Source organism: Nicotiana tomentosiformis, chromosome 10 (genome assembly GCF_000390325.3).
Source record: "Nicotiana tomentosiformis chromosome 10, ASM39032v3, whole genome shotgun sequence".
NCBI lineage: Eukaryota > Viridiplantae > Streptophyta > Magnoliopsida > Solanales > Solanaceae > Nicotiana > Nicotiana tomentosiformis.
In genome coordinates, this window is record NC_090821.1 from 51,517,024 (window position 1) to 51,529,331 (window position 12,308).

Sequence of the window (12,308 nt, forward strand, 5' to 3'; positions counted from 1 at the left end):
CCAAAGTACAAAAGTATTGAAATTAGAAACCTTTTGGTTTACGATAGAATGTGCCTCAATTGCACTAATTCTTGTCCAATATAAGCTACAAGATAAAGATGGAAATTTCTCAATAATCCTTTTCTGGCCAGAGACATTCTTGGTAACGATGAGATATTCGAGATTATTCTCATCTATTGTCTCAATATGAAATTCATTTCGACGGATATCTTTAAAACTCAACAAGTTCCTCTTGGACTTGGAGGAGAACATTGCATTCTCTATGATAAGTATTATTTCCTTAGGCAGAGTTATATTAGCTCTTCCAGAGCCTTCAATTAGATTACTACTACCAAAAATTGTAGTAACATCTGCCTTACACATACTTAAATGAGAGAAATATTTCTTCTCTTTGAATATTGTATGTGTTGTACATGAATCAATTAAGCAAATATTTTTACAATTGAACTTTGATCCAAGTTTGCTTTGAAAGATATCCATATTTCCTTCCCATGGTTTGACATACAAAATAAGTATATGAATAAATATTAGTATTTTTAGAGAAAAAGGAAAAGAAATAAAGTTAAACCAATAATTCAATAGTGATATTTTAATGCATTTTATGGCAAATTCTAATTATTAAACAAATAATTACGCAACAAAAATAATACAATTATAAGTACATTACACATATGACTAATACAACTATAATAAATTTATTTACATGTATAAGTTATTTGCATTTTCCTACACATTGTATGAAAAATAATTGATCCGTATAAGAAAAGAACATACTAAGTTGCTTCTCTTTTCCTTATTCATAATATTTCATCCATTTACATGAAAAAATATTGAGGGTGGACTAAAAAAAGTTATTCCAGGGTGCTTGCAAACCTCTTCTTAAAAAGAATTAAAGTAACGTAAAGAAAAATCAAAAGGCATTAAAAGATCAGTGAGACTAGGACATTAATTATTTAGATATTACTCCTTGTTTGTGAAATTTATAAAATTTAGAAAATACATATATTATTAAAACTACATAAGAAGTATTACTAAGTGCAATAAAAATTACAAGATGTTTATTCATTAGATACTACGAATAGGAAAACATAAAAATCAAACTGTTCAATCATCTTTAACTATAGATCCATCACCGATCGAGTGGTTTATTTTTCCATCAGAGTGCTCAAAAAAATCTGCCATATCCAAGTGGGTGATGTCAAATTCATTGTCATAGACAAAATTAGCTTCATGAACTTTATTCTTTAGAGATGCTTGATAAAGCTCAACCAAATATTTTGGTATGCGACAAATATTTGCCCAATGCCCTTTTCCACTGCAACGATAACATTCAGTTTCTGAACCATTTGCCTTTGGCCCTTTCCACTTTTGGTGGTTATTTTTCTTTGGGGGGGTGAGGGGAGGGGGGTGATTAACACCAGAAAAATTTCTTCCTTGGCCACGGCCACGACCTTTTCCACGCTTAGAATAATGGGAATACACCTCATTCACTTTAGACAATGGTGTAGACCCAGTGGGTCGATTTTCGTAATTTTTCATGAGCAAGTCATTGTTTCGTTCAGCCACAAAGAGAAGAGAAATCAACTCAGAATACTTCTTGAAACCTTTCTCTCGGTACTGCTGTTGCAAGACCATATTGGAGGCATGAAACGTTGTGAACGTTTTTTCAAGCATATCATAATCAGTAATAGTATCTCCACAGAGTTTCAATTTAGAAGTAATTCTGAACATCGTAGAATTATATTCAGAAACAGATTTAAAGTCTTGAAGCCTCAGATGAGCCCAATCATATCGTGCCTGTGGAAGAGTGACCAACTTTAAGTTGTCATATCTTTCCTTTAAGCTATTCCACAAAATAAGTGGATCTTTAACTGTGAGATATTCTATCTTCAACCCTTCATCAAGGTGATGGCGCAAGAAAATCAAGGCCTTAGCACAGTCTTGGGTAGATGCTTTATTTTTGTCTTTAATGGCGTCTCCAAGACCCATTGCATCTAAATGGATTTCAGCATCCAACACCCATGTCATATAGTTCTTGCCCGAAATTTCAAGGGCAACGAACTTTCTTTTCATGATATCAGTCATAATTAAAAGAGGAAAAAAGTTATACCTTAGTCTTCTCAAAGAACTTCTTGAGACGGTAGAGTATCGTGTTGATAACGTGTTATGAAATATAACTCAAATTAATAATATAGAACAAGAAAAAACAAGCTAAGAGATATAGAGAGAAAGGGAGAAGAGATTCTTATTTCTTCTTCAATTATGTGTATTTTTCTATCTATTACAAGGCCTTTATATGTGCATGAAAAGTGAAGGAAATATGTCATTGAATATGTCATTAAGCATTTGATACGAAGATCATGGAGGAAGAGTAGACATCCACCATAATTTGATATTTCTTATAACAATGTTGTTATAATTTTGGTTGGTAGTTTTGAAATAGTTGTTATAAACATACGTTGTGTATACGAGATATTTAAAATATGAAATTGTAAGTATTTTTTAATTGTGCACTTTTATGCAAGTTTAAATGAAGAAATGTCTTTCTTATGATAAATATTTTTAGTTTTTCCTAGTATTAATTGTCAAAGACGAAATCTATGTCACAACCTTCACGAGTTTATGAGAGAAAGCTATTATTAACATTTGCATCAGAATAATCACTTGAGTCGAAGGGTTTCCCTCTTTATCCCTAGGGTAAGGGTAAGGTTTGCGTATACACTACCTTTTCAGACCTATTGAGTTTTGCACACAACACTAAAAATAATTATAAAAAGATGTGGGTACACCCACTTAATTCTAAAACTATCATTTTTATACTATCTCATATAAAAATTGTGAAAATTATGACATGATGAAACTAATGTCCTCCCAGGTAGCTTCTTCAGGTAAGAGATTGGTCCATTGAATTAGCAACTGAACTATTGCAGCATTCCTTTTTTTTTAACCAACTTCCTATCTAGAATAGCAATTGGTTCTATTAAGGGTTGTCCATCTACAACTACTGTTTATGGATCCCTGGAAGGCACTACACCACTATTTACCTTTCTCTTGAGCTGTGAAACATGAAATACTGGTGTATTCTTGCATGAGTAGGAAGTTGTAACTCATATGCAACTGGAAGTTTGGACATAGGCTCAAGGGGATGTGCCATGGTGTATGCTATTCGCTGATAACATAGTTCTGATTGATGAGTCGCGAGCCGACATTAACGAGAAACTGGAGGTTTGGACACAGGCTCTTGAGTCTAAGGGTTTCAAGCTGAGTAGGACGAAGACAGAATACCTGGAGTGTAAGTTCAGCGTTGAGCCAAGGGAAGTGGACGTGAATGTGAGGTTTGGATCATAGGTCGTCCTAAGTATAGGCAGTTTCAAGTACCTTGGGTCGGTTATCCAGGGGGGAGAGGAGATCGACGAGGATATCACACACCGTATTGGGGTAGGGTGGATGAAGTGTAGGTTAGCATCTGGATTCCTATGTGATAAGATAGTGCCACCGATACTCAAAGGTAAGTTTTATAAAGCGGTGGTTAGACCGGCCATATTGTATGGGGCTGAGTGTTGGCATGTTAAGAACTCGCATATCCAGAAGATAAAAGTAACAGAAATGAAGATGTTGAGGTGGATGTGCGGGCACACTAGGATGGACAAAATTAGGAATGATGATATTCAGGTGAAGGTGTGTGTTGCGCCCATTGATGACAAGATGCGGGAAGCGGGGTTCAGATGGTTCGGGCATGTACAAAGGAGAAGCCCAGATGCTCCGGTAAGGAGGTGTGAGCGGCTGGTTTGTGGAGGACATGAGAAGAGGTAGAGGACGGCCTAATAAGTATTGGGGAGAGGTGATTAGGCAGGACATGGCGACGCTTTAGATCTCCGAGGACATGACCCTTGATAGGAATTTGTGGAGGTCAAGAATTAGAGTTGTAGGCTAGGAGGTAGTTTAGTCTTTATTTTCTTCGTACCTCTGTGAGGCTAGTTTGGTAGGATTTTTATCGTGAGTGGCAATATTGTGTCTTACTACTCTTTCATTTCTCATAGTGCCGGGTCTATTTACTGGCTATCGCTTTTGCTTTGCATCTATCTTCTTGTTCCTATGTTCTTTTCTTATGATTTATGGGATGGTACTAATATTGTCTCTTTTTGTCTTTTTATATTCTTGAGCTGAGGGTCTTTCGGAAATAACCTCTCTACTCCCTCGGAATAGGGGTAAGGTATGCGTACACACTACCCTCCTCAGACACCACTAGTGAGATTTTATTGGATCGTTATTATTGTTGTTGTTGTTGTTGAATTTTGACTAAATCAAAGATAATTAAGTGAAGCGAGGCTCTGATTATAATTTCTAAAATGTTGGGAGCAAGTATTAAAACATCCAAAAATTTCATATAACTCACTATCATATTTTCATATTTCAATTAGTTTTGCTCAGAATCTTTCGAAAATAACCTCTCTACTCGTTGGGGATAGGGGTAAGGTCTACGTATATACTACCCTCCCCAGACCCCACTAGTAGGATTTTACTGGGTTGTTGTTGTTGTTGTTGCTCACTCTTTTCTATTCTTCCTCCTCTTTTTCTCTTCTCCTTCCATATCTTCTCTATGTTTTCATCTTGTTCTTCTTCATCTTCGTCTTCTCTTCTGCATTTTCATCTTCTTCATTTGTTTCTACTTCCTTTTCTTATTCTTGTTTTGTATGTGTCGAGAAGATTTGTGAAAAAAGAAAATTGTGACAACGGAGGGAATTTCGTTGTCCGTCCAACACCAACCAAGAATTGTTTAAAAAACTCGAGAGTTTCAACATCAAAGAGATATTTAAACATCATCCTCCCCTCCAGTTATTTAGTTAAAATAACCAGAAAATGTTTAAACAGTCGGATAGATGTTACATGTAAAGAGATGTTTAAATATCTTTTAGTTGTTTGTTGGAAGAGGACCAGGGAGTTTGTGTAAATAATAAAACTTTAGGGGTTTTAAAGTTTGTGTCATTAACACAAGCTCAAAAAGATTCCATCTTATCTATTTTTTAAGTGACTTTGGTTTTTTTTAAAGTTTGTATCATTAACACTAACTAAAAAAGATTCCATCTTATCCATTTTTTAAGCTTAGAAAATGGATAAAATGGAATTAGGGGTGGCAAAACTAACCCAAACTCATTTGACCCGCCCAACACACCCAAATTTTAATGGGTTTAAGCTAGAACGATTTTGAAAATAGGCTGTTTTGGGCTAGCCGAAGTTAACCCATAAAAAATCATCAGCCCAAATGGACTCATGATAATTCTCAACTTTGACCCATGGAAATACTCAATCTTAGAGTTCTACCTTGACTTTTGATTGGGTCAAAGCTGGACATCATCATGAGTCCATTTGTGCTGATAATTTTCGATGGTTTAACTCGGACTAGCCCAAAACAGCCGATTTTCAAGACCGCTCTAGCTAAAATCCATTAAAACTTGGGCGGGTCAAATAGGTTTGAGTTAGTTTTGTCACTCCTAATTCCATCTTATCCATGAAAATGCTCAATCTTAGAGTTCTACCTTGACCCATGTTCTGAAAAATATTTTCTAATTTTTTCATATTTTGTTGGTTTAAATATTTGGAAAACATTTTCCTTATGAATTCCATTTTCTTCAATGAGTAAAATATTTTCCCACGGAAATATTTTCCAACTTCTTTTCAATCTCCCTCATCTCCACCAACCCCCACTACCTCCCTCACCCCACTCCCACCCCAACTCTCACCTAGCCACCACCCCTATCCTCGGCCCTCACACCCTAAATATATGAAAATAATATTTAGAGTACTATCTTTTCATGACGTAGAAAAAATATTTTTTTTCATTTCAACAAAATGAATATTTTCTTTTCAAGATATAGAAAAAGTATTTTCTTTCATTTCAATAAAATGAGTACATTCTTTTCATGACATCGAATGATTTATTTAACTAACTATTGTTAACAAAAATAATCATCAAACATGAAAAATATTTGAAAATAAAGAAGAAATACAATATCACAACAGAGAAAACACCAAATAAAATTTATATCAATAAAATAAAGGACGGGGTACTGAGCTATTTTTGAGGTATCACAATACAATAAAAAAAAATACTCATTTTATTGAAATGAAAGAAAATACTTTTTCTATAACATGAAAAGAAAATATTCTTTTTGTTGAAATAAAAGAAATTACTTTTTCTACAATAGGAAAAGAAAGTACTCATTTTGTGAAAAAGAAAATACTTTTTCTACATGATGAAAAGAAAGTATTCTTTTTGTTGAAATAATAGAAAATATTTTTTCTACAACATGAAAAGAAAGTACGTATTTCGTTGAAATGAAAGAAAATATTTTTTTACGTCATAAAAAGAAAATACTTTTTCTAAACATAAAAAGAAAACATTCATTTTGTTGAAATGAAAAAGAAAATACTCTATCTACAACATTAAAAGAAAGTACTCTAAATAGTATTTCTATTTAGGGTGGGGGTGGTAGTAGAGTGGGGGTTGGGATTGTGGGAGGTGGGTTGGGGTGGGTGAAAAGTTCTAATTTTACTGCTTTTTTATTATTCCGATCTTTGTTAGTATTGTAAGATGAATAACTATCAAATAAAGTGCTAAATCAAAATTGAAAAAATCATTCGATATGAATTGACATTTATTTCAAAACATAACAATTTATATATATGCTTGTTTAAATTGAGAATATTGCAAAAAATTGAATCAATTTGGACGGGTTGGGTTACAACCCATTATTTAGTCCATCTTAACCCAGCACATTTTAACCCAAGTGAATTTTGGATAGAGTTGGGCAATGACCAATTTAATGAGTCAGTCTATCTTGACAAGCACAAACAACCCATTTGCTACCCTTAGATTGAATCTTTTTTAGTTAGTGTTAATGACACAAACTTTAAAGGGAGATTTAGTGTACAAAATTTCGTAACAATGGAGGGAACCCTGCAATTCGTTCAACAATAATCAAGAATTGTTTAAACAGCTCAACAGTTTAAACATCATCCTCGCATTATGTAGTTAAAACAACTAGAAAATGTTTAAACGGTCAGATAGTTTACATCTCGAGAGATGTTTAGACATTCGTTAGTTGTTTGTTGGAGGAGGAAGAGGGGGAGGGGGAGTAGGAAGTTTATGTAAATAAGAAAACTCTAAGGCTTTTTGTTTACCCGAAAAATTGGATAGAGTTAAATTTGTGTATGATCCTAAGGATACGTGATATAACTTGGTACAAATCGTAGAGTGAAATAGAAATATATATGTTCTTGACAAATGGAATGAAATATAAGGTAGAGAAAAAAAGAAAATGTTGATGAACAAGGCAAAGTAAATGAGCCCAAAAAATGTTAATCTCTCTCAAGTTGTCTTTGTTACAATACGCCCCATGCTTACAAGGATTCTCCTCTTTATAGTAGAGGGATCCTACTTTATCTATAATAACAAAAAATATATAGTGAAGAACCTATGATGAATTGTCTTTTCCTTGATTCCCGCCAAGATTCTCTTCCCTAGTGCGATTGCAACGGCTCTTGTCTGTGAGCTCGATACTGGCTCCGAGCCCTGTCGGTATTGGATCGAGCCCTCGGCCTTGGTTTGAACTGGATTCTGACTTGGAGTGTCGATATTCGGGGTGAATGTTGGTCGGTCTATGCATCTTCGATAATCTTCGCTTTGAGTCGTAGTTCGATTTGGATATGAGTTCGATATTGATACCGATCTTATCATTGATCAGTCTTAGAGCTCGAAGCTTGACGTCCTTGCTTCGGACCTCGACCTGTCGTCATGCAGATACTCTTTGATCGAAGTATTATCATCTCGACCAGTCCGTACGACTGACTTAATCGGTTTTGACCGTACACACTTTTAAAGTTTGTGATTGACACCAATTATAAAAGAGACTTTCTTATCCATTTATAAATATGAATCATTTAAAACTAGTATTAAACACAAACTTTAAATGGAGATTTAGTACAAATTTTGTAACAATGAAGGAAATTATGTCGTCTATCGAACACCAATCAAGAATGTCTAAACAACCCGAGTGTTTAAACATCGAAGAGATGTTTCGAGATGTTCAAACCTCATCCCTTGGGAGTTTATGTAAATAAGAGGACTTTGGGATATTTTAAAGTTTGTGCCATTAACTCTAATTAAAAAAGATTCTTCCTTATTAAAAGGATAAGAAAAAATCTTTTTAAATTAATGAGGATTTAGGAAGTCGTTTGGTTTGAAGACAAGTTATGCCTTAAATAGTTATGCTGGGATTAGTTATACTGGGGCTAGTTATGTTGGAATTAGTTATCCTCGTATTATTTCTTATTGAGTGTTTGGTATGTTGTATTAGATATGTAATTGTTAATTTTATCGATTTATCCTGAGATTACTATTCCACCCTCTAATATGTAAAAGTTACCTCGATACTATTTTTAATCCTGGGATAACTTAACTCATGATTAGTAACCAAACAAAGGATAGACCGATACTAAATTTTTATCCCAGGATTATATTTGGTTATATATCATACCACAAGTTATCACATGATTAATTATACCGGTATTGTTAACCCACATTCCTATATGGATAAAAATAACACTATAATCTCGCGATTAATTATACCATAATTTTATCTCTACCAAACATGGGATAAACTTATCTCAAATTTAATCTCGAAATTAATTATCCTTTATCCCTCGAGCCAAACGAGCCCTTAGAGTAAAAACTGCAACCAAGAGAGAGAATGGGAGAGATAACGTGATAATGTTAGGGGTCGTTTGGTTTGAGGACAACTTATGTTGGTATTAATTATGGTGAGATCAGTTATCATGAAATTATTTCTTATTGACTGTTTGATATGTTGTATTAATTTTGAGATTGTCAATTTTATTGTTTTATTCTAGGACCAATTATTCCACCATCTAGTAGGTATAAGTTATCCAGGTACTTTTTTTAATTCTATGATAACTTATCCCAGGATTAATAACTAAACAAGGGATAAGACGGTACTAAATATTTATCTCGGGATTATTTTTGTTTATTCATCATACCAAACGACCCCTCAAAGAGAATAAGGTTTTTTATACCGGTTGAAAAAGTGAAGTCGTATTTTATGGGTAATCAGGTTTTTTTCCATTTTAAGTGCTAAAAATAAGGGAAACTTTTTTTCTATTAAATTGTTAGAAAATGGTAAAATCGTGTTATCTTAAGTAATGAGGTGAAAATATTTATAAGAGTGGTAATTTGGAGCCTTTTCCGTCAAATGAGATAAAATTCTCAATTTTAAAAGACCACATATTTTTCTAATTAATGTAAATTTTTGACCCGTCTTTATCCCCAAATGTTCTCTACTTTCTACAGATAAATAAAGTAGATAATTGAGGTATATTTGATAGAATAGCAAGCTAGTAGAATTAAATTAACTTAAGCAGTAATTAGTAATTACAGCTAAATAGTACTTAGAATACCAAGCCATTGCCGCGAGTGGAAATCCTTTAGCAGATTCATCATCTACGCGTCGCTTCCTAACTGAACCGCCTCTGAAATTTGTCATTCTCTGGTCGAGAACCCTCGATTCATTCTGGTGATCCTGATTGACATCACTCCCATTATGCGTCGTCGTCGCCGCCGTGGTTAGCAAACTATACGCCGTCGCACCTCCACCGGCATTTATCGGAAACTGCCAGATCTAGGCCAAATTAAACGCAGCGGACTGAAAGCCGCCGGCGTGGTTCATCATCGAAGCTTGCGGATCCATTTCAAAACCCGATCCAAGTCCGAGTCCGCATCCGGGAAAAATGGCGACATTCACGTAGGAAATGTGAATGAAAAGAAGATATACAGGGAAACTGTGTGTGAAAATGGAAGGCGTTGGTGCGTAGAAGGTAGAGTACCTACTGGCGTACACTAGCGACTACAAAGAGGAGAAGAAGGGGGAGATTCTTTGGGAGTTTGAAAAGAATTGACTTTGAATTAGGTTTTTCGAATGGGTCCAGTTCCAGCGTTTATTGTTTAACTAGTTAACTAGTTAATCTAATTATACATATCTCTTTGTAATGTTTTTTATATACAAAGAATTTACAAAATACAAAATAGCAATTGTAAACAGTAAACATACAACGCAAAGCATACATATAAATATTTAAAGACAAAATCAATCAAATGTATAAGAATATACCAAAACAGCCAAGCATGTGAATAACACTGCATATAAATCTTAGTAACCTTTTCCCATCTCGTTTTGTTATCATCCAAATGAAATAAAAGTTCTCCATTTGTGCCATTTTATATGACAAGATTTGGAGTACAAAGATCAAACTATTTATCATTATTGGCAGAGCTAATCACTGTAGACAAAATTAACCGCGATAATAACATGGAAGTCCTTAGATTTGTTTGAAATTGCAAACAAAACGTCATTCGCATTGCCAAACGTATGAATTATGACATTCACTTCCTCAAGCTTTGATCGAACCTCGCCGGTAGTATTGTTGTCTCTATGCATCAAGAAGAATGAAAATTTACTGTAATCCCGTGGAACAAAATTCAATTTCGCACTGTTCATCCAAGTGATGTGATTACACTTAAGACTTTGAGTGCATTCCTGTCAATTTTTGAGAGATACACACTCTAAAGAAGTGGTGTAATCATGGCAATGACTTCTCTATTTCATAGAAATCCAGTTGCCGCTTCTTCCCATAATTGAACAAAGAGAGAAGGCAGGATCACTTTGTTTCCCATATGGGCATATAGAATTTCGATAATCAACACTTCGTTCATTGCAATTTTCAAAATTTAAAACCGAAGAGAGATGGCATATTGTGTATACGGTCAAAACCGGGCTTGCCCTTCGTATGACTAATCGAGACTGGAACATGATAGGCCAAGGTTCAACCTCGTATTATATCGAACCATGATGCGAAGTTAGATTGCCGAGCTCGTGACCCAGAGACCGATCAAGATTGAGATCAGCCAAGATCGAGACCGAGCAAGATAGAGATCGAGCGAGACCGAGGGAAGCTTACCGAGCCAAATAACGGAAAGCCGAAATATCCGCAATCGGGCGAGGATCACGGCGGAAATCCCGGCACGTATCAAGAAGAGGCCGATAAATTAGCCTATCATGAGATTCCTTACTGTATTTAGAATTGTATCAAGAGTAAGACTCCCTTACCATATAAAGGGGGTCTGATCATTTGTAAGACACATGACATTTACGCAATACAAAGCAATATACTGCATTCCCCTAGGTTTCAATATCTTGTTACTCTATTCTTATATCAGTTAAATCTTCACTTGGTTGGTGGTGATCGAACTCGAGGGCCAAGGCTATTCGATTCGTTTGATTTGTATTTATTTCTTTTATAGTCAGTATCAATATTAATATATATCAATATATCTTCTCAATTTGTGCCACATTATATCACGTATTCTTAAAACTATGTATAAATTCAATTGTTATCCGTTTTTAGGGTAAACAATTTGGCACCCACCGTGAGACTAAGGATAATAGTGATTGCCTGGTACTAACCTTCGTAACATACACTATTTTACGCTTGTTCTTGTGAGTATCTTTGATTCCAGGATCAACATGTCAAACTCTTAGGCAGCACCCGTACACGTGGACAATGACTTCGGTCACCATGATGAAAACATAGCACCAGGGAACGACATACCTCCAGTTGGACTCGATGGAGTTCCGGTAGTAGATCCAATCGACGTCAGCTCGCATGTAGCCATTAATGCAAATTTGATCCTCAATCTCGAGAGTAGCGTCCGCAGGGATGTTCGATCGGCCACTCATAGCACACATGGCGGCGAAGAAGGCGGAATCAACCTTCGGGTGATCTTCGAGATGTTGCAGGTTCAACAAGCAGTGATATCACAGCTCCAAAACTAGAGCCATGCACCAAGAAGGATCGAGCCCGAGCCGTTCCAGGAAGTTGTTCACAGGGTCGAATCGGTGTCAAGGAAATCGAACGGAAATGAATCGGGGACCGTTCCCGCAATCATGAAGATGCTCGAGGAACTAACGAAGCGAGTTGAATCGGGGGATAAGAAGATCGAAGCAAATGACAAGAAGGTGGAAACCTATAACTCCAGGGTTGATCAGATCCCGGGGGCACCACCAATATTGAAAGGTTTGGATTCCAAAGCGTTCGTACAAAAGCCCTTCCCCCCGAGCGCGACTCCCAAATCGATCTCCAAGAAGTTCTGCATGCCCGAGATTCCTAAGTATAATGGAACGACCGACCCCAACGAGCATGTCACCTCTTACACATGTGCAATTAAAGGGAATAAT

At 35.6% G+C, this 12,308-nt stretch overlaps 1 protein-coding gene across 1 annotated transcript; it reads right to left on the bottom strand.

Moving 5' to 3' along the window:
• Nucleotides 1-1,104: 1,104 nt before the first annotated feature.
• LOC138900160 (uncharacterized) lies at nt 1,105-3,154 on the bottom strand. Its single transcript, XM_070186874.1, has 2 exons — nt 3,045-3,154; nt 1,105-1,843 (listed from the first exon to the last, which is right to left on the bottom strand). Exons 1-2 carry the CDS (start codon nt 3,152-3,154, stop codon nt 1,105-1,107), a joined length of 849 nt encoding a protein of 282 aa, XP_070042975.1.
• Between the last annotated feature and the right edge of the window lie 9,154 nt (nt 3,155-12,308).

Coding starts and splice junctions, on each gene's coding strand:
- LOC138900160 (XM_070186874.1), bottom strand. CDS start 3,154: ATGGCACATCCCCTTGAGCCTATGTCCAAACTTCCAGTTGCATATGAG. Junction 1,844..3,044: donor TTTCACAGCTCAAGAGAAAG/GTAAATAGTGGT, acceptor TTTGTGGAATAG/CTTAAAGGAAAGATATGACA.